General features: G+C 39.1%; 1 protein-coding gene across 3 annotated transcripts; it reads right to left on the bottom strand.

Annotated features, from left to right (window-relative positions):
- Positions 1-6811: 6811 nt before the first annotated feature.
- SERPINB13 (serpin family B member 13) lies at positions 6812-20516 on the bottom strand. Of its 3 annotated transcripts, none has more exons than XM_017951455.3 (7): positions 16812-20516; positions 15877-15963; positions 13212-13340; positions 12716-12833; positions 11192-11334; positions 10505-10660; positions 6812-9026 (listed from the first exon to the last, which is right to left on the bottom strand). In XM_017951455.3, exons 1-7 carry the CDS (start codon positions 16974-16976, stop codon positions 8622-8624), a joined length of 1203 nt encoding a protein of 400 aa, XP_017806944.2. In that variant the 5' UTR covers positions 16977-20516; the 3' UTR covers positions 6812-8621.
- Positions 20517-21385: the final 869 nt, after the last annotated feature.

Below are 21385 nucleotides of genomic sequence, written 5' to 3'. Positions count from 1 at the left end.
AGTGGGTGGGGAAGATGAGATTCATCCCTTGGCACTGTTTCTCAGTATTGGTCTCAACTTCTTCTACTGTATAAGGGAAAGCTTCCTGCACCATGAGAAGAACAGTATATGACTTCAGAAAATACCTAGATTAATTTATGTCATCTAGTAACCCCAAGGAAAGAGGGCTTCAGTCCCATCATGTTTATATGAAGTCCAAGACCACATTCTCATCCTTTAGACAGAACAGGGACAGTGATTGGCCAGGACTGAGCCATGTGACCAGTCGAGGTCCTTTGGAACTGATTAGCAACCTTACCAGATTAGTGCCAAGTGGCACCAAGAGAGGGTTTAAACAGGTGTTCCTCTGCTGTTTGCCAGATAGAATACTGCTCAACTATATCACCTGTTTCCCGATATCCTCCTTTTACCACTTATGGACATGCCCAGCTCCACTGTGGACACTTGTAAACCCAAAGAAAGAGACCTTGAATATTCGGTCAAGGGAGTGTGGAATGAAGGACCCCATATCTGTAGCTGGTGGGGGAAGCACTGATGAAGGCTCTGAATTGTACCTGTGGTTAGTAACACTCCTGCTCTATCTGTTTACCTGTTGGCCCATCTTTACTGCATTTTCATTCACTGCACTTGCTAAAGAATTATTACTCACAACTCAGATGAATCACCTCCACTGTTTCATTCCTGCCTTTTTTAATAGACTGAGAAGGGAGTGGCCACCTAACCAGTTGGAAGCAGAAGAGCCGGTTTAGCCTTTTCATCCTAAGCCTGAGGTGTCTGGTCGCAATACTCAGGGGTTTTATGAATGTAGGGTACTTAAAGCCTCTTTGTTCCAGCTTTGAGCTTCATTCTCCAGTTCTTGAGCATCAGAGATAATGTCACTCAACAAAATGCCCATGAAAATTAATACTTCCCCACTTTTTAAATTCCCTTAAAACAGTTTGTGTTGATGCCTTTTTATTATCTTAACTCCTTTTTGTTTAAATGTCCTCTTGTGAATATCATTTCAAACACACAATCTTTTTTTATTTTTTATTTTATATTTCTGTATACAACCTGATGTTTGATATACATGTACATAGTGAAATGGTTGCTCTAGTGAAATAAATTAACTTATATCCATCATCTCACATAGTTACCCTTTTTGTATGTGTGGCAAGAGCACCTAAAATCTACTATTTTTCACAAAAATCTTATATATAATACATTATTATTAACCATCATCCTTGTCTGGTACATTAGAGCTCTAGACTTGTTGATCCTACATATCTTCAACTTTGGATCCTTTAACCTATAGCTCTCTATTCTCTCCCTCTCCCTTCATCTCCCCAATCCCTGATAGTTACCATTTCACTCTCTCTCTCTATGTATTTAACTTTTTTATATTACATATGCAAGATCATATAGTACTTTTTGTGTATGACATTTCACTTAGCATAATGTCCTCCAGCTTCACCCATGTTATGGCAAATGCCAGGACCTCCTTCTTTATTAATGGCAGCCATGAGAAAGAAGGAGAATCTTCATAGATAGATGGATAGATATCATCATATCTTCACTCATCCACAGATGAACACTTCAGTTGTGCCCATATCTTGGCTATTGTGAAAAATGCTACAAAGAACGTGGACGTGCAGATATCTTTACAAGATGGTAACTTCATTTCCTTTGGGTACTTACTCAGAAAAGGGATAGCTGCGTCTTATGGTAGTACTATTTTTAATTTCTCTCCATACTATTTTCCACAATGACTGCACCAGTCTACCTTCACACCAATAATAAATATACAATCTCTAAAGATGCAACCAGTTTCAACTAACTGTAGATATTTTGCCAAAATTAAACATGACCAGATTGTCACAATTTGGCCATGAGAACCTCCTAACCTGGCTCCTTCATCCTTTTAGCATCACCAATTTTTCTTACAACAACATCAGATTATAAATCCCTTCTAATTTTTTCCTGCCCAGTACATGGAAGAGCTATCTTCCAAAAAATCATCATTTCTTTTAGTGAAAAATGCTGTGTGAGACTAAACTCTAGGTGCTGGAAATCATAAATGGTGCTACTGTGGTATCAAGTGGTTGCACTGGTAACAGACCTAGATAAGGCGCTCAGTACTCACCTTGCAAACAGCTTTCAGTAAATTACAAATGTTTAGCCCACAAGCAGCTAAAAGCTTAATAATAAAAATGACCAACAAAGTGCTGGATTTAACCATAATATACAATTCATTCTTTAGTTAACTTTACATGATTGAAAGGATAGACCTATTTTATATCACACTACAAGGAACACATTAAGGTACTTGTAGGTTTATTTGTCCATTCTATGAGGAAATGCCATACAAAAATTAAACTAAATTTCTATTTGCCAATGTGGTGAAATTTGAAATAGAGATTCAAATAACTTAAGCAAAATGCAGAAGAAAAGATACATATAAAAATTAAAGAACACAAAATTATATATTTTTCTATAAGTACATGTAGATATATTCTAGAAGTAGTGCAGGGAAGGTGAGCCCCATAATTAGGGCTTACCCTGGGAGGGTTCTTGACTTCACCCAGGAAGGAATTCAAGGATGAGCCAGTAGGGTCAGCAAATTTTCTTCAAGTGGCAGTGTACAGCAGCAGCAGAGGTACTGCTGCTTGTGGAGCAGGGCTACCTCATAGGCAGTGTACCCAGAGTAGCAGCTCAGAGGCAGTTCTGCAGTCATTCTACATCCACTTCTAGTTATTTGCAAATTAACAGGTGGATTATGCAGAAGTTTCTAGAAAAAGGGTGGTAACTTCTGGATTGTCAGGTTGTTGCTATGGAAAGGGGTGATAACTTCTGGATATAGCCATGGCAAGGGTAAACTGATATGGCACGCTGGTGGGCATGTCTTACGGAGAGGTGCTTCCAACTCTTCCCTGTTTTAGCTAGTCCTCAATTTGCTCTGATGTCTGAGCCCCACTGCCAGAGTTAAGTCTTGCCTGCTTGCACACTTGTAATACCAGCTTCTTAAGAGGCTGAGGCAGGAGGATCGCTTAAGCCTGGGAAGTTGAGGCTGCAGTGAGCCAAGATCATGCCACTGCACTCCAGCCTGGGCAACAGAGCAAGACCCTGTCTCAAAAAAAAAAAAAAAGAAAAGAAAAGGAAGAAAAAAAGAATAAAGTCTCTCTTCCTACCTTAGAGTATTCCTCTACTGCCCTCTGAGATTTTAACAAGAGTACTCAGTTGAAACATGAAAAATGAGAACTGATGGCTTCAAGTTAGTTTTATTACTCAAAATAGTTTGGGAACTTCTTGGGGATTTTCTTAGGGCCATGGCTTAGACTTTGTACTATCCTCAATGGAAACAAACTGGAGAATTTCATTTTCTGAAAATCGACAGTGACAACTCACAATCATCTTAGGATAAAAAAATTGAATGATATAAACTAGAAAATAATGTTCACGTGTTCTCTTAAAAAAGATAAATTTAAAAATTTTGCTATCTTAAACCCTTTCAAAGAAGAGATGGAGATAAAAAAAAATCAAACAAACTGATTACAAAAAAAATACATTACAAAAATGAACAATGGCCACATAGGTGCATACAATCTCTGCTTTTAGAAACAATTCATTGTTGAAAAGTTCTATAATATTAATTATAAGTCTTTAGAATAAAAAATGTCAGAAAAGCCTGGGGAAAAAACAACAAACAAATAGGAAGTTTACAAAATATAGGTACAATTTTAGATGAAATTATCTGGAAGGGGACTTTCCAAATTAATGCCAATGTAAACTGAATACTCAAAATAGTCAGAAGTTGAATAGAATTTTAAATGGACTCAAAAAACCAAATATAAATATTAATGAGACAAAGAGAATATATGATCATTTATTTAGATGCACAATAGGCATTTTTTAAAAAATCAATTCCCATTAATGTTAAAAAACACATGTATCATGAGTTCATGGATACTTTCAGAACTAAAGAGAACATTTATATATACAACCTGACAGCCAGCATATTTTTTTAATTTAATGGGGAAATATGAGAACCATTAATGCAGAATATAGACAAGAAGGCCCACTATCTTTACTACTATTTACCATATTATTAGAGGTATTAGCCATGCAATCAGAGAAGAGGAAGAAAGTAAAGCCTTGGAAATAGAAGGGAAGAGATAAAAGTCAATTTGAAAATTATGTATGCTATATCTGATATAGTGTGATATAATTAAATATCTGGAAAACACAAAATAATTGATGAAAACACTACACAAGCAATAAAATAATTTTATAAGATAATAGCTTATAAAACTACAATTACAACAATTAATGACCTTTATATATACAAACAAAAAATTGGAAAATGAAACGTATTTTCATGACAGCAAAAAAAAAAATCAAAATACCTAGGCATAACCTTAATAAGAAAAATCCTTGTATTTATTGTCAACTGATTTTTAATAAAGATACAAAGACAATTCAATGCAGAAAGAAACATCTTTTTGAGAAATGGTTCTGTGAGTGTGAAGAGACAACCTCTGGATTGGGAGAAAATATTTGCAAGTCATATATCTAATTACAGGTTAGAAGAAACTATCATCAGAGCCTACAGACAGACAGCCTACAGAATGGGAGAAAATTTTTACAATCTATCGATCTGACAAAGGTCTAATATCCACAGCCTACACAGAACTTAAACAAATTTACAAGAAAAAGAACAACTCCATTAAAAAGTGGGCAAAGGACATGAACAGACACTTCTCAAAAGAAGACATACAGGCAGCCAACAAACATGAAAGAAAGCTCATCATCACTGGTCATTAGAGAAATTTAAATCAAAACCACAGTGAGATACCACCTCATGCCAGTCAGAATGGCTATTATTTAAAGGTCAAAAAACAACAGATGTTGGCAAAGTTGTGGAGAAAAAGGAACACTTTTACACTGTTGGAAGGAGTGTAAATTAGTTCAACCATTGTGCAAGACAGTGTGGCAATTCCTCAAAGACCTAGAGGCAGAAATACCATTTGACCCAGCAATCCTATTACTGGCAATATACTCAGAGGAATATAAATCATCCCATTATAAAGACACATGAACATGTATGTTCACTGCTGCATTATTCACAATAGCAAAGACATGAAATCAACCTAAATATACATCAATGATAAACTGGATAAAGAAAATGTGGTACATATATGCCACAGAATATTATGCAGCCATTAAAAGGAACAACAAGATCATGTCCTTTGCAGGGACCTGGATGTATCTGGAAGCTGTTATCCTCAGAAAACTAATGCAGGAACAGAAAACCAAATACCACATGTTCTCACTTCTAACAGGGAGAAAGAATAGGTAGTGGATGCTGGGCTCAGTATCTAGGTTATAGGATGATCTGTGTGGTAAACCACCATGGCACGTGCTTTACCTATGTAACAAACCTGCACATCCTGCACATGTATCCCTGAACTTAAAATAAAAGTTGAAGGGAAAAAAAAGTTATTATCCAAAATATAAAAATAAACCATAATAAGAAAACAAAAATCCCAACTTTAAAAGCAGGCAAGGAACCTGTATAGACATTTCTCTAAAGAAGACATACAAAATGGCCAACAGATACATTAAAAAATGCTCAACATGACTAATCATTAGGGAAATATTCTCAGATTTGATATCAAAAGGTTGAATCTTAAAAGATATTAATGGGCTGGGCGTGGTGGCTCATGCCTGTAATCCCAGCACTTTGGGAGGCCAAGGTGGGAGGATCACCAGGTCAGGAGATCGAGACCATCCTGGCCAACACGGTGAAACCCAACCTATGCTAAAAATAAAAACACAAAAATTAGTTGGGCGTGGTGGTGCATGCCTGTAATCCCAGCTACTCGGGAGGCTGAGGCAGGAGAATCACTTGAACCGAGTCAGAGGTTGCAGTGAGCCAAGGTCACACCACTACACTCCAGCCTGGAGACACAGCAAGACCCGTCTCAAAAAAAAAAAAAGATATTAATGATAAGCCGAACTCCAATCACCCTATGAAAGATCCCACAAAACTATTGAGATACTAATTCACATTCACAAGGATAGTAAAAATCTAAAAAGACTAGAATAGGTATTAGCTAAGATGTAGAGAATTGGAACCCTCATACATTGCTGTGGTATTGTAATATGGTACAGCTGATTTGGAAAACAATTTAGTATTTCCTCAAAACGATAAAGACAAAGGTACTAGTAATATATAACCCAGCAAATCCATTCCTATGTATGTACCCAAAAGAAATGAAGATATATATACACACAAAAACTTGTTCCACACAAAATGTTCACAGTAACATTATTCATAAGAGCCAAAAAGTCAAATACAAATGTTTGTTAACTAATGAATGAATAAACAAAGTCTAACATATCCATACAATGGAATGTTACTTAGCCAAAAATGGAATGAAGTATTGATTCATACTACAAATTGAATGTAACTTAAAATTGTTAAGCAAAGTGAAAGAATCATGTTACAAAAGGCCACATACTATATGATGCCATTTATATGAAATGTCCAGAATGGGCAAGTTCATAGAGACAGAAAATAGAATATTAATTTCTATGAGCTGGGGAAGAGAGAAATGGGGAGTGATTATTAATGAGTATAGGATTTCTTTTGGGGTGTTATAAATGTTCTAAAATTAGATAGTGGAGGTGTCTACACAACTCTGTGAATACACTAAAACCAATGAATTATACTTTAAATATGCAGATTTTATGGTATTAAATTATATCTTTTAAAAATTATTATATATATGTTCTAAAAAGACTAATAACAAAATTAAAAGAAACCACAGACTATGAGGAACTGTCCATGTATCATATATTTGATAAATTAAGGACTTGTAAGCCAGCATTTATTAAGAACTCTTTTAACTCAATAAAATGAGCAGCCAAGACAGACAACCCAAATTAAAAATGAACAAATGATTTGTATGCATTTCACCAAACAAAGTCAAACGAATGGCCAATAAGCACATTAAAAAATGCTCAACCTAATTAGATATTATGGAAATGCAAATTAAAACCACCATGAGATGCCACTTTGTACCTACAAAAATGGCTATAATCATAAAGACACAATCCTGGATGTTGGTGAGGATTTGAAGACGCTAGTTTTAAACGTTGCTGGCAGGAATGTAAAACGTCACATTGGAAAACAGTTTGACAGTTTCTTACAAAGCTATTGATTTGTCATATGGCCCAGCAATTTCTCTCCTAAAAACATATGTGAACACAAATATTTTTATTTACATGTTCAGAGCGACATTATTCCTAACAGCCAAGAAGTAGGAACAATCCATACGTCCCTCAACCGGTGAATCTATAAATAAACTAGGTCTTTTCCATGCAATGGAATACTGTTCGGCAATAAAAAAAATTAAGTATCAACACATATACTACAACAGATGAACCTCAAGAACATCATGCTGAGTGCAAGATGCCAGACACAAAATACTACGTGTAGTACGATTCCATTTACATAAGATGTAGAAAGAAAAACTTATAAAGACAGAAAACAACGCAGTGGTGCCTAGGATTGGGAATATTAATAAGCATGAGAAAACTTCTCAGGGTCATGGAAATATTCTACAACTGGATTGTGGTGATGCATAACTCTAGAAATTTACTAAAAGTCAACGAATTATAAACTTACAGTGTGTACATTTTATGGCATGTAAATTGTAGTTTGACAAAGCTGTTCAAAAATAAGCCAGTTATGTGACCTTGTTAAAAACTGGAGGAAAAAAGTGAAACAAGCCAATAATTAAGAGCATTAAGAATAGATTCAGAGCTTTTCATGAAGCATCTTCAGAAAATATCATTCAGTAATACTCCTACCTCACTCAAAAAATAACCAGAAAAATGTAAATGGAGAAAAAGAAAAGAAACTCTTCTAAAAGTTATTCCAAATATTTACCTTATAAAGTCTAAAAAGATGATAGAGGAGGAATACTGATCAACCACCTCATTTATCTTCTCAAATACCACATTTATTACACAATATCAAAATGCTTATGCATCTAACAATGGATAATGTTAGAATGGAAGATGAAAATACGGGCATCCTCTCCATCTGGTATATTGTTTTACGTTGTCCCGGCATTTGAGTTTTAATTTATGTTTTGCTACTGTATTCCTAAATTTTCTTTCCTATGTGCAATTTGGCACAATATCTGTTGGAGAATAATAACATGAGCTGAGTAAACTATTGTTTTATTTTACTTGTGTATTATAACATGTCAAAATACTAGAATTAGAGAGACCTCCCCAAAATTACTAGTTCATACTCGTTACTGGAGAGACTTTGTCTCCTTTAGTGCACAAAACTACAAGATACCGATTTCCTTTCAAAAGAAACCAAGGGGAGATTATCAATGAGGTTTGGTTTGACTCACCTTATGCATGGCACAAAGAAAAGGACATTTCACTTTCAAGGATGGTTACAAACACGTACACTATTGGGGTCATTAAATCATTGATTTGGTGGCCAAGACTGGAAATGCAAGTGAGACAACATTTAAAAGAATGGACGATTTTCATAATCATATGAATAACACTGGTGGTTGTTTTTTGCTAAAAGCAGCAATGCCATGGCAACGATCATCTTAAGGAGAAGAAAATCTGCCGAAGAAGAGGATGCTGTTGGATTCATTGTGCCTGATGAAGAACAGGAAGGGATGATTGCAGTGAACATTTTCATGACCTGGGGCGGATGTGACAGTAAAGCCTATGCCGGTGGCAGCTGCAGCCTCGGTGCCTTCTTCAGTTACCGCCACAAAGGAACTGTGCAGGAACTTCTGGGCGTGCAACTCGGAGAGTGAGGACATTCCCGAGTAGTCAGCTTTGTGCTCACTGAAGGCATCGCCTATCCCCATGGCAGCCAGGACCGCCTCAAGGTCGTAACTGTCCTCCACCTCAAACCGGGGCAAGTGCAGATTCACCCTTCTTTCTTCCATATGCCCTGGACTAGTCCACTCTACCAATTTCTCAGGACTTATTTTATCTATCATCTATTTTCAAAAAAAGAAGAGTAGAATGGTATGATTATCAATAAAAATCTAAAACAGTGTAACACTGATTTGTGTCAGTCAGAAGTTATTAATTTTAGTAATATTAAAAGTGGAAATTTTATTTCACTAGATTATTGTCTTTATACTGCAGGTGGTCGTCTTATATTTCTCTATGTAAATTATCTGTTTGTATGTGGAAATACCATAGCATTGAATACGTTTTTAAAGATTAAAAATAAGTCATTTCTTCTTTTATCAACCTAGTATATATTTCATTTTAACTACCTCCCCTAGTCTTTGAATGCATATATATTTACATAGTTGCAATCACAGTGAATGTCCATTTTATTTGATAAAAAGTAAACTTTTTCACAATATTACATATCTCTCCTATCTTCAAACAGCTAGATAATATTCTTACGAAGTTGATAAATTTTTCCCAATATTTAGTTATTCATTCACTTTACAAACATTTAGTCTGTATCAGGCATTGTGATAGATTTGATAGTTACTAAGGATACGAAAATAATAATTATGATGAATTTCAAACCAGGCATTCCAGTGTATTTAATACCGAAATAACTGAGTTGACCCAGAAAGGCAATTTTTTTCTTCTGCATTATTTCTTTAGGGTAATTCCCACAACTGGGGTTTTTGAATCAGAATATAAATACTCTTACAGCTCTGAGACATACTGCCATTTTGCTGTCCCAAAATATTTTCCAACTTAAAATGCTACTAGCAATATTTCACAGAAGTAGCACAGCATCTGATAGTATAAGAAGATAGCAGTTATCATTTGTCGAGTGCTTTCTATGTCTTAGACCCCTTCTAGTCTACAATTCTATAATCATTCCAACACTGCTACACATTAAGCACCATGGAGCCCTCTTTAGAGATGAGAAAGTATTGAAGTTCAAGGAAGTTAAGAAGCTTCAAGGGTCAGAAAGCCACTAGAGAAGCAGGGATTTGAAACAAAGCTCTCCTGATTTTCAAAATACAGGACACTAGCCACATAATTTTTTAACCGCAAAATGGGTGAGAGTAAATCAATGGTGTAAGGGTGTAAGAAAGAAATTCAAATGCTCCAAGACTAAGAGTGTAAGAAAGAAATTCAAAAGCTCCAAGAGCCTACTGTACAGTGCGCAGAATTGGTTGTATATACGCATATGTGAATTTTTTTTTCCAGGAAAGGGGTCTGTAGATATCAACCATTTCTCAGAATGGTGGATGATCTTTATGACTCCCATATAATCTTATTCATTTCAGTTCATCCCAAACATTCTTGGATTGGTTTTTCTCAATAAACCTGACCCGTACTATTTAATGCTCCCCAGTAGACATCCATCTATAGCTGCTGGAGAGTGAGAAACACTTTCTGTTTGACACTGCTGGCCACCAGCTCCTACTCAGAAGCCCTGAGACAGAAAACCTCAGGAAATGAAAGCAAGAGTAAGGAGATGTAAGTAAGCGTTTACCTTCTCCAGACCATCGATGTCGTTGGGCAGAAGCACAAACATGCTTAGGTCATTGTTTTTATATGGAATCCCTAGAATTTTGGCCTGCAAGTCCTCCAGGAAAGTGAAGCTAAAGGAATGGCTCTGTGTCATCATCTGCACAGATTTACTTGTGCTCTGCAACAAATTAACAGAGCACACAATATCAAAGGACATAAGACCAAAGGCTTTAAGGCAACCAAGTTAGTTCATCAAAATAATTAACTCAATCTAAAATAAAGCCCAATATCAGAGTCTCAGAATGAGCATTTACTATCTACCAGTATGCATTTGCTCAAATATGACTTTAGACTTTTTTAGCGGGGTGAGGGATGGAGTCTCACTCTGTTACCAGGCTGGAGTGCAGTGGTGCGATCTTGGCTCACTGCAACCTCCGCCACCCGGGTTCAAGCGATTGTCCTGCCTCAGCCTCTCAAGTAGCTGAAACTACCGGAGCGCACCACCACACCCAGCTAATTTTTTTATTTTTAGTAGATACGGAGTTTCACCATGTTGGCAAGGATAGTCTCAATCCCTTGACCTCGTGATCCACCCACCTTGGCCTCCCAAAGTGCTGGAATTACAGGCGTCAGCCACCGCACCTAGCCGTGACTTTAGATTGTATATTCCATGTGTAAGCACATGACACAAAAAAATTAAGGAGCATACCTTATTCATCCAAAATTTCTCTTCCTTAGTATTTTCTTTCTTAAACTCCCTGTCCCATTGCCCTTTAAAATAAACTGTGTTCACCAGCACCAGCTTGGTAGAGCTACTAATAGAGCCATCTGGGAACAAGTCCTTGATTGTTTCTGTAAATGAAGAAACAGAAAAAGGTTGGCCCATCTTCCAAATGACAAGTAATATGCATGACACATATGATGCAGATGGACTTGACTGATCATTAAAAACCAGCCAGGTCAGCACCTGAGGGCCTTGCTGACAAAGGGTTCGCTGGCAGAATCGGCAAGGAGGTTCTCATTTTGCCCATCGCCTATTTATCCCACTGGATAAATTGAGGTTCATGGTTAAGAGTCCGGACTCTGGGGTCAGATGCCTCTGTTAGCATCCAGTTTGCCTCTTATCGGCTGAGGAATCTTGGGCAAGTTATTTAAACTCTCTGTGCCTCAGTTTCCACATCTGTAAAATAGGAATAAAATCTGCCTCATAGGGTTGTTGAAAGGAGCAAATGATTCAACACATGTAAAGCTCTTGGAACACCATCTCACACACATAATAAGCACTCTGTGTTAGCTATTATGTTTACCATTTAATATAGTTACCGCCTGAGATTGAGGGATTACTTATTATATTGGAGAAGGAGTTGATATTTTTGTCTGAGTTCAGCCCATCCCACAATAAATTCTAAAAAATACTGTTCAACCAACTTTTTGAAAGATCCTATTTTTTCTGCTTTTCTTATTTCCTTTCTTCAGGCCAAGGATGAGGGGGAAAAAAACACATTCTAAGTAACAAAGCTGTCTCTGATAATTGGTATAAAAATGGAATCTGAAACTCTAACACTAAAGTATCAGCTATTGCTCCCCAAGGTGAATTTCCACATTAACATTTCTCTGTGGATTTCTCACACTAGGGGATGAGAAAGGAAGAATGGGATAAGAAACTTGTCAAATCCTCTGCTGTGGGGGGGGCTGTCGTTTGTCATTATCCCTGCACAATGCTTAAGTGAAGATGAAGACCAGGTGGCCCCAGCTGTGGATGGGAACAAGTCTTGATGGGAGAGCTGCGTGTTTCTCACTTAACACAGACAGAGAAAAACTCAGGAAGAAAGGCTCCGATATAAAGGAAAGAATGTAAACCCAAGACAGGCATCATCCCATTTTCGGGACCCCCAAGATACTGTGATCCATGGCTATGTGTAAACAGTTCTCCAGCAAACGTTTCCATGCATTTGGCTTCATGCAGTCCCCCGCTGGCTCCCCTTGGCCTCTCCACATTTGCTGAAATTGCTCCACCATCTGCAGTGCCCTCCCTACCTCCTAGGCCCAGGCTTGCCCTTCCAACCCTGCAAAACCTGTCTCACGTCCCTTCCCAAAGCTTGTGCATTATATGGCACCTCACGCAGTGACAAGTCCAGGGCTTCACTCACAGCAGATTGTCAAGAAGTGTTTTTTGTCTGTTTGTTTGTTTGTTTCTGGTTTTTTTGCAATGAATGACCCACCCATACTCTACCATTTGTTTTGCTTTCAACCCAGGAATTAATCTTCTTTCGACTTTCATCTGCTGCGTTTACAAAATCAACAGGTTCCAGAGATGCATGATAATATTTTTCAACATAATCTAAGTATTTCTTTAGGAGAAACAAGGAAGGAATAAAAAGAGGTTAAAAAGTCAATTTATCAATTGCCAACACCTCTAAATAAATTTATGTATACATTGGGATGAGTAATACAGTAAGAGAAATTGTAAGGTCCTGGGCATCTCACATTGAGTACCTGCATGCACATTTTTATGCAGCTTATCTGGGGATGAGGCAAAAATCAGGCTCAGATTGCCAGGACTATAAAGAAGCTCCCTGCAGTTCTGAATATCTGTAGATCAGGATGGAAAAGCACCGCAGGGATGTGAACAGAGCCAGGCAGCCCGACTTCAGGACCCACAGTCCTACTAGAGCCCCTTGGCCATTCCAGAATACCACTCACAGATATGGTAAGCACAGCAAACTTACTTGAAGGAAGAGGTATGTTTTTTCTCCAAACAGCCTGTTGGCTATGTTCAGTTCATAATCATTAGTGAGTTTGCTTATTTCAGTCAAAAACTTTTGGAATTGTTGATGTATTGCTTCTGTCTTCTCAATCTTGAAAATTAAAACAAAATCTCAACAGGTTATCTTGGCAAAAGCAAGCCTAGATTCTCCCCTAAGAGGATGCGGCTGCTGGGTCTCTCCCCCAGTTTGTCAGCCTCAAGGGTGATCTCTGTGTTTGATGTGGCCCCTGGATACCAGGTGGCCTTTACACAAGTCATATGATAATGTAAGTTATGACCAATCTGAGCTCCAGAGAGAAGCCTTCTCTGCCAGCCCAACATCACAGATCTTGCTTTTATAACCCAAGTCGTGGGTTTTTTTGGTCTCAAATAAAAGTGCTCGCTAAATGTTAAATAAGCTTGTTTGTAGCTCCTCACAAGATTCTAAGCATCAAGGAAAGTAAATGATTTCCCTGGACAATTCTTATCTATTGAAGTTTGGAAATTTTTTTCCAGAGTGAATAAGAAGAGTGACTCCTAATGGTATGAGTCACTCCACATCGGGCTGAAGTGAGATTTATCCTTGTCTCCAGGGGAAAAAGAATGTTTTCTGGATATTTTGTGTAGGACCCATCAGCTTTCTGGTTGAAGGTTTCATGTTCTATGTTACCTTAACAACATATCTGGAATGCCATTATTTCAACATGTCAATACAATCAATATTAATTATATATTTATATATAATATATATTTCAGCAAAAATAATATATTACAATTAATATTTTGTATTCTTTTCTCATACTAAGTTCTTGAAATACAATACGCATTTTACACCTGTAGCACATCTCAATTCAAACTAGATCTATTTCAAGTGTTCAATAGCCACTTGAGTGGCTACCATGCTGGATAGCTGGGAACTAGATAAACTCTCACCCAGGCAAATTAGGAGGCTTGTATTAGAAGGGTCATTTTTGCATTGTTTGTAGAAGGAAGGAAGGAAGGAAGGAAGGAAGGAAGGAAGGAAGGAAGGAAAGAAGTCCCCATCAACAGAATAAATGAGGAAATAGCTATAAAAATGAATCAAATAGGGCTATAAGTATCCACTTAAAATAGATGAATCTTATAAACATAATGCTAAGCCCAAAATAACCAAGTTCCAAAGAATAATGACAAAAATATATGGTATGTAATGAAATAATAAATATGTGAGAATCATGAACACCTAATGCACAATAGTGGGACTTCCTCTCTCAGGAGAGGATGGGGGTGTGCTCAAGGAAGGTATTATACATCAGCCTAAGGGGCATCAGCGATTTGATAATAGTTTATTTCATACACTGAAAAGAGGAGTTAAAGGGTGTTTATTGCATTTTTCCGTATACCTTTTGTATATATGTCTTGAGATTTTACCAGCATTTTTTAAAAGCAAAATTGAGAATACTCTGAATTTACGTAATAATCAAATACGTACCTGGTAAGCCAGTCTCTGGACAAATTATTAAATGAGGAGATTGGAGTAGAGGACCTTTAAGATGTATTCCAGTCCTAATATCCTTTCAGTCTATTCTCTTCATACCTCTGTGGCTCCCAGGAAAATTTTGGGGAATGGGCAAAGCTGCTAGACAGCGTGTATATGTAAGCTGTGCCTTACACAAAGCTGAAATTCAGTTCCCACCCAAGTCATCCAGCCCTTTACATAGGAGTAGGGCAGCTATCCCAAAGAATGAGCTGTTTTCTAACTTGCACAAAGGTTCTACATGGGCTATCATGGCTGAGAAAGGATGTGCTCTGAAGACAACTGCACTCCTCAATTGAGGGGACATTGCAGTGGCCATGTGACCCAACTTGGTTGCACAAACCCTGAAAGGAAGCCTGACTCTCTACAGGTGCAACTGAGCCACCCACATGACCTAGCCTTTTGGGGTTGTGAAATGAGCAGCTCATATTGCTGGGTGATCTGAGCCATGGTTTTAGGAGGGTCTGGAATTGCACTATGACTACTGTCAGAGCAGCTGTGCCTTTCCTGAGCCTGCTAACATCTGATCCTAGCCCTGACCTAATGGGCTTATTCCTCTCCTGTGTTTGAGTAGACTCTCCTTTGGGTGGGGAATACAGGAACACTGGAGCTGGAAAAGACCTCAGGAAGTCACTGGGCCTGTACTAACTTTTTAAATACAATATCAGCACGGAGTTAAAAATATGAGTGGACTTTAGTAATAATATCACCTACTGCTACTACTGCCACCACCGCTGGCTCAGTTACCAGATGCCCCTACTGGACACTTTACAGAGGCTGAAAGAAGATAAATAACTTGCCCAAAGTAGCCTCGCTCTTAAGTGACTGAGCCAGGACTTGAACCTCAGTCTGTTTAACTCCAAAACCCATCCACTCTGCTATGGGAACTTTTCAGTCTATTAGCCTTACCAGTTCTATCATAGCGGTGTTGTCCATTACACCTAAGGTCTCTTCTCAATACTAAGGGGTTATTACTACTGTATAATCCTTACAACATTATTTGTCTACCGTGATTATTATTGGTTAATAATAAAGAAATAATATTGCTTTCATGCTTGTCTCAGCCCTTTTCCCCAGAGAGCCCACGCCTAAAATGCAACTCTATTGAAGTCTGTAAAACACATCTCCCCACCTCTTTTCCTTCAGCCTTTATTCTCACCACCTCGTTGTCTTCAGCCTTTGTTCTTGAGCTCTTCGTGCCTTTTTCAGAGTGAAATACCTGGAAGAGATAGAAAATATTACTGTGGTGCTCAGAGAAGAGAAAACCTCACACAGAATCAGTCGGGGGAGAGTGGACGCTTGTGAAAGAAACCTCGGTGGTATATGAGGTGTCCTTCTCTCCTTGCAAAATCATGAAAAGGTCTGTGTTTACCTCTGATTTTCTTTCTTTCTTTCTTTCTTTTTTTTTTTTTTTTTTTTTTGACGGAGTTTCACACTTTTGCCCAGGCTGGCGTGAAATGGCATGATCTTGGCTCACTGAAACCTCTGTCCCCTGGGTTCAAGTGATTCTTCTGCCTCAGCCTCCCGAGCAGCTGGGATTATAAGCACCTGCCACCACACCCAGCTAAGCTCATGCCTGTAATCCCAGCACTTTGGGAGGCCAAGGCGTGTAGATCACTTGAGGTCAGGAGCTCGAAACTAGCCTGGCCAACATGGTGAAACCCCGTCTCTACTAAAAATACCTCTGGTTTTTTTCTAAGGAGCTTGTATTGGCTTATGTGTTCCTGTGTTCATCTTGGATGTGTCATTTTTACCCTTGTGGGGATTATGTCACTTTTTCCATAAGTGCTTTTCATGCTCTGTCTTAATTATGAGTGCAATGGCTTTAGACGAAGTCACTCAACCAGTCCCTACTCAAAACAATTCAAGTTTCTGGGAGCAGGTGGGGAGACGGTATTTGGAAAGGGAAGAGGGCTTTCCTGATAGACCTGAAATTGCTCCCCGTCTTGAAAGTCTTTGTTTCCTGGTCCACCATGAGCATATTTTTAAGATAATGCAAGAGGGCTGAACAACCCCCAGAATGAATTTGTGCGTGGAAAACAGGGAAGCCCCCCGACTGCGCCCAACCTCCTCCAACTGGGAAGCGGTGGCTCCTCGGGTCCCCAGGAGGAGCATGCCAATGGCAGTCAAGAGGCCCACAGGGGAAAAGAAGATGTTGCCATCATTTGTTTTCTTCAGCTCTTTGAAAAGATCAAACCCAAATCGAGTGCTGATGGCGCCCAGTGAATCCATGATGATGATTTAGCGATATCTAGAACAGCAAGAACAACAATCAAAACTGAACATTTGAATTACTCTGTGTCAGGGGAACCCTTCCTGCTTCCATTCCTCTTCTTGCATTGATACAGAATACAGGGATTTCCACCCTCTTGGTGAAAGGTCGCTGCTGCCTGCTTCTCACATCCTCTCTTGGCCTTCTCTTGCCGGGAGACATCCATCGATCCACTGCAGTCTTCCATCCTCTGGTGGTGCTCAGTTCTCATTACCCCGGGGGGCAGGGTTCATGTGTTAATGACTTTATTCTCTTGTTCTCTGTCTGAACCTGCCTGCCTCTGCCTCCCCACAACCTCCTCTTCACGAAAGCTTCCCCAGGTAGACCCAGCCCTTGTCCAGGCAACAGCAGTTTGTCCAGATGTGGGGCCCATGATAAGGCAGGGGGGTAGGCACAAGAATCTCCACGGCCCTCAAGTTCAAGCAGCGCTCTCTGATCCAACCTTAGCAATAATAAAGCCAAGACTTGAATCCTTATCTGATACTATTTCTCAATGGATTCAAAATTCAGCCCAGAGAGGGACAGGATTGATTAAATCTCTTAAACCCCTTTCCCTAACTGCATAAAAACTTGACTCTGGCCTGAATTTTTCTGAAGCAGAAACCACAATCTCTGGTCATGAATTATTAGGTGGAGATGAAAGGGTTTCCTTGTTTTACACTGTTCTGTATTGTTTTAGGCTTGTACATGAGCTTGCATTACTTTTGTCATTTCACAAAAATAATTTTTAAAGAGCAATTAATGTTTGCCAAAAATAAATAGGTAGAACTGTTTTTATGTTTGCTTTATTATCAGCTACTTTATAACTAGGAAGTAAAGGCTTTAGGAGAAATCCTAAAACAAAAATAAGATTAATGAAAACTAAAGTTTTTTAAAGCCCACATACTTTGGGGCCTTTTGCCCTCAAGGGCCCATCCCTGCTAAGGCATCCCACATCCATATCAAAGCTTCCATTTCAACCTCGGGTTTCCCTGCAGGGATTCTTTACAGGTTAACTAATAAAGAAAATGGATTCATTTACTGTCAAAGATGATACACGGTCATGGCCATGTAGGAACTGAATGAAATAAAACTACCTCCAGAGAGTCCATGCACAATACAAGTAATCCTTTCAAACAACAAACATCATTGTTCTCAAAATACAGAGGTCTTAAATTGGAGCCAAAATAAGAACTTACCTCGGGTTTTTGGAGAGACAGTGGTGGCTGGGCAAGGAACTAGGAAGCATATGTCAATTAAGTAGCTGGGATTCTTAATTTATAGTTCTCCACATCTGCTTCAGCAGTGGTTTTCCACCTTGAGTGCACCTTAAAATCTCCTTGGAACTTTAAAAAAAATCTATGCTCAAGCCCCACCCCAGACGAACTGAGTCAGCATCTCTCGGTTGGAAACCAGGCATCAGAATTTTTATCACCCCAGGTGATTACAGCGTACAACCAACGCTGGGAACCAAAGGTATATAGCCTGATGAAGACATACATTAAACGCATACTTTACTTACCACGGATGGACAGAGCTGTGTCCTGACAAGTCATTCTCTGTAACAGAGTTATTTTTGCAGTTGTATTGTTTAGGAGTGCCAGATGCCAAGAAGAAAATGAAAGGAAACTATCTTGCTAGAAAAGAATAAGAAAAAGGAACAAGAAAATTTCGGGTAGGCAGCCACATACAAGCAAGAGTTCACGCACACGCGCACACACACGCACACACACCTATTCTTATTCTCAATTATTCCATCCATTAATTATAAAATATCTCATTGTAATTCATTCAATAAACATTTATCAAGTCTATTATGTACCAGCTACTGTCTCTAACGCTAATAATTCATAAGCCCTCAATACCCTCACTGATTTCAGGAAAACAACACTACCAAAAAAACCTCAACAGGAAATTACACCCCCAGATTCCAGTTTTTCCTGCCAACCCTGCAGCATTTCTACTGGCCCTACCAGTTCATTAAAAGAAACTGTGCTTGGATTAGTCTCAGCTTTAATCTTCAGTAAAGGGCTTGGAGATTTGCCATCGCTGCTGGGCAGCAGCTCCTAGAAGGGCGTCTTAGCTCTTCCTTCTGCCTAGAACACCTCCTAGATACGCAGGCTCGAAGGGCATACGGGTCATGTGTGTTCCAATCTCCATACTCACAATTTACTTTTTTCAAACTATTTTAATTGCTACTCTTTAAGCAAACTCAAAGCCACAATTAATTGATTTGCTTTTTAATGGGCACTGAGAATCTTGCAAATTGAGTAAGGTTGAGAAAGAATTAACACTTAGTTAACCCAGGATGCCAGTGAAATGGAAATGTTCATTTTTTTAAAATGGCATAAAATCTCTGAGTCAGCCATAATGCTTTATGTTTTAATATCCCTATCAGTTTATATCTCCTCATTTCTTTCTCTGTGGCCCCTAGACTTCCTGTTCTATTGCCCAGCCATTTCCACAGACCTTCTGCTTTCTGCTAAAGCTTTTTTTCTACCACCTGCTTTCAGCAGGAAACCTGGCTTTTCCTGAGGACTACTACATCCCGTAGTCTTTTCTGGGAACGGCCACTCATATCTTGGGAAAGCAAAGTCACCATTCCTGTTCTCCCTTGCACTCCCTCTTCTTCCAAGTCTTTCTTCCTTCAGTCACCTCCCATGTTCCCCTTTGGAAACTTAGACCATCGTGCCGTGCTGCTCTGTTCCCAACCACGGGCCCCTCTAGCACTCTGCGTATGGTCTTCCTGTCCACCCCAGCTGCTACTGCCACCCTGTATGCCTTCACCATTCCTGTTGCCAGCGCCTCTCATTCTCGGACCTTCACCTTCCCTCTCTTATAGTAGCCCACTCACACCAGGAATCGCTCTTGTTTAACACTCAAGTACCTCCATCTGGTGACAGATTCTCATCCTTATTCTCTCTAAACCTAATTTTCAATGCCTTCCCAACCTCTTATCATAGGACTCCTCCCTGTTCTGTTTTATCCGTCTCTCCTTTCTAGGATCAAAACTGCCCCAGAGGTAGAATATATGTTGATGATCAAGAACCATTTAAAAAATGATTTTTGTACTGACAAGTGAGGAGAAGAAATAGTTATCCCCTGAAGCTGAGTATTGATAGGTTCCCAACCCTGTTCCATAGCTCACAGTTTTGTTCCAACCTGTGTGTGTCTATTACTGACACTGACTTGTAGTATTTTTCTTCTCCAAGCATATAATCTCATAGTGGATGCTGCCGATGTTCCCACCAGATTTCCTTAACCTACCAGCACGCCTGTTACCCAGTTGCTGTTTTGCCTTATAATTCACAGATGCCCTTCTCTCGGCTAAAGGAGAGCTACCTACCTGGGAAGCCAGGTACCACCGCATCCCCCTCACCAGGGCACACTTCAGGCATGACTCACTGGCATAAGGTCATAAAAAGACAGCCCCTGGCTGGGCGCGGTGGCTCAGGCCTGTAATTACCGCACTTAAGGAGGCCAAGGCAGGTGGATCACCTAAGGTCAAGAGTTCGAGACCAGCCTGACCAACATGGTGAAATCCTGTCTCTACTAAAAGTACAAAAATTAGCCGAGCGTGGTGGCACATGTCTGTAACCCCTGTTACTCAGGAGATTGAGGCAAGAGAATCACTTGAACCCAGGAGGTGGAGATTGGAGTGAGCTGAGATCACGCCATTGCACTCCAGCCTGAGCAACAAGAGTGAAACTCCACCTCAAAAAAAAGAAAAAAAAGAAGACAGCCACCTGGGTAAGACTAACTTATAGTGCCACTTCTCCTCCAGACCTCCCCCACAAGATTAGACTGAAGCTAGTCTTTAGCAGAAATCACATGATTAATTAACATTTCCCCTTGCCTTGTTCTGCTTCTCTAAAACAAGCACCCTCCCCATCACACTCCCCCCCAAAATTACCTGAAAAGTCCCTGTCTTTGGCTCTGCTGCTAGGGTGCCAAACCTATGACAAAAGTGTTTCGATATCTAGCCCAAGCCCTCATTATTTTTGCTGTCTAAAAATTTATTTGCAACCTTGCATATATTCTCTTTAGATAAAATTTTTAATTAGTTTATCAAGACCTATGAAAAACACTTTTGGGGTTTAGATTGGGACTCTTTAGAATTAATATGTTAAATGGGAAAAACTGTCATCTTTACATAATGAGCAAGTAGTATGATCATCTTACATGTCGTTCAATAGTTAATAGAAACAAAGGACGGGGAGAGAGACGAAGGAGAGAGAGAATCAGTTTTCTCTTCGTGATGAAAAACAAAACAAGTATGCTCACCGTCACTGCTTCCACTCAGAATTGAACCAGAGACCCTGGCAAGTGCAACAAAGCAATTGATTAACTGATTAATTAGATAATTATTTGAAAGGTAAGATAATTTAAA

Source organism: Papio anubis, chromosome 19 (genome assembly GCF_008728515.1).
Source record: "Papio anubis isolate 15944 chromosome 19, Panubis1.0, whole genome shotgun sequence".
NCBI classification, from domain to species: Eukaryota; Metazoa; Chordata; class Mammalia; order Primates; family Cercopithecidae; genus Papio; species Papio anubis.
Note: the sequence above shows the minus strand (reverse complement) of the source record. Positions and strands in the feature narration are given on the sequence as shown.

Excerpts from the sequence above, each read along its gene's own strand:
- SERPINB13 (XM_017951455.3), bottom strand. The coding sequence starts at position 16,976 with ATGGATTCACTGGGCGCCATCAGCACTCGATTTGGGTTTGATCTTTTC. Across the intron at positions 15,964-16,811 it reads CCGCTTCCCAGTTGGAGGAG|GTATTTCACTCTGAAAAAGG; the intron begins GTTGGGCGCAGT and ends TATCTCTTCCAG. Across the intron at positions 12,834-13,211 it reads AAACATACCTCTTCCTTCAA|AAATACTTAGATTATGTTGA; the intron begins GTAAGTTTGCTG and ends TTTCTCCTAAAG.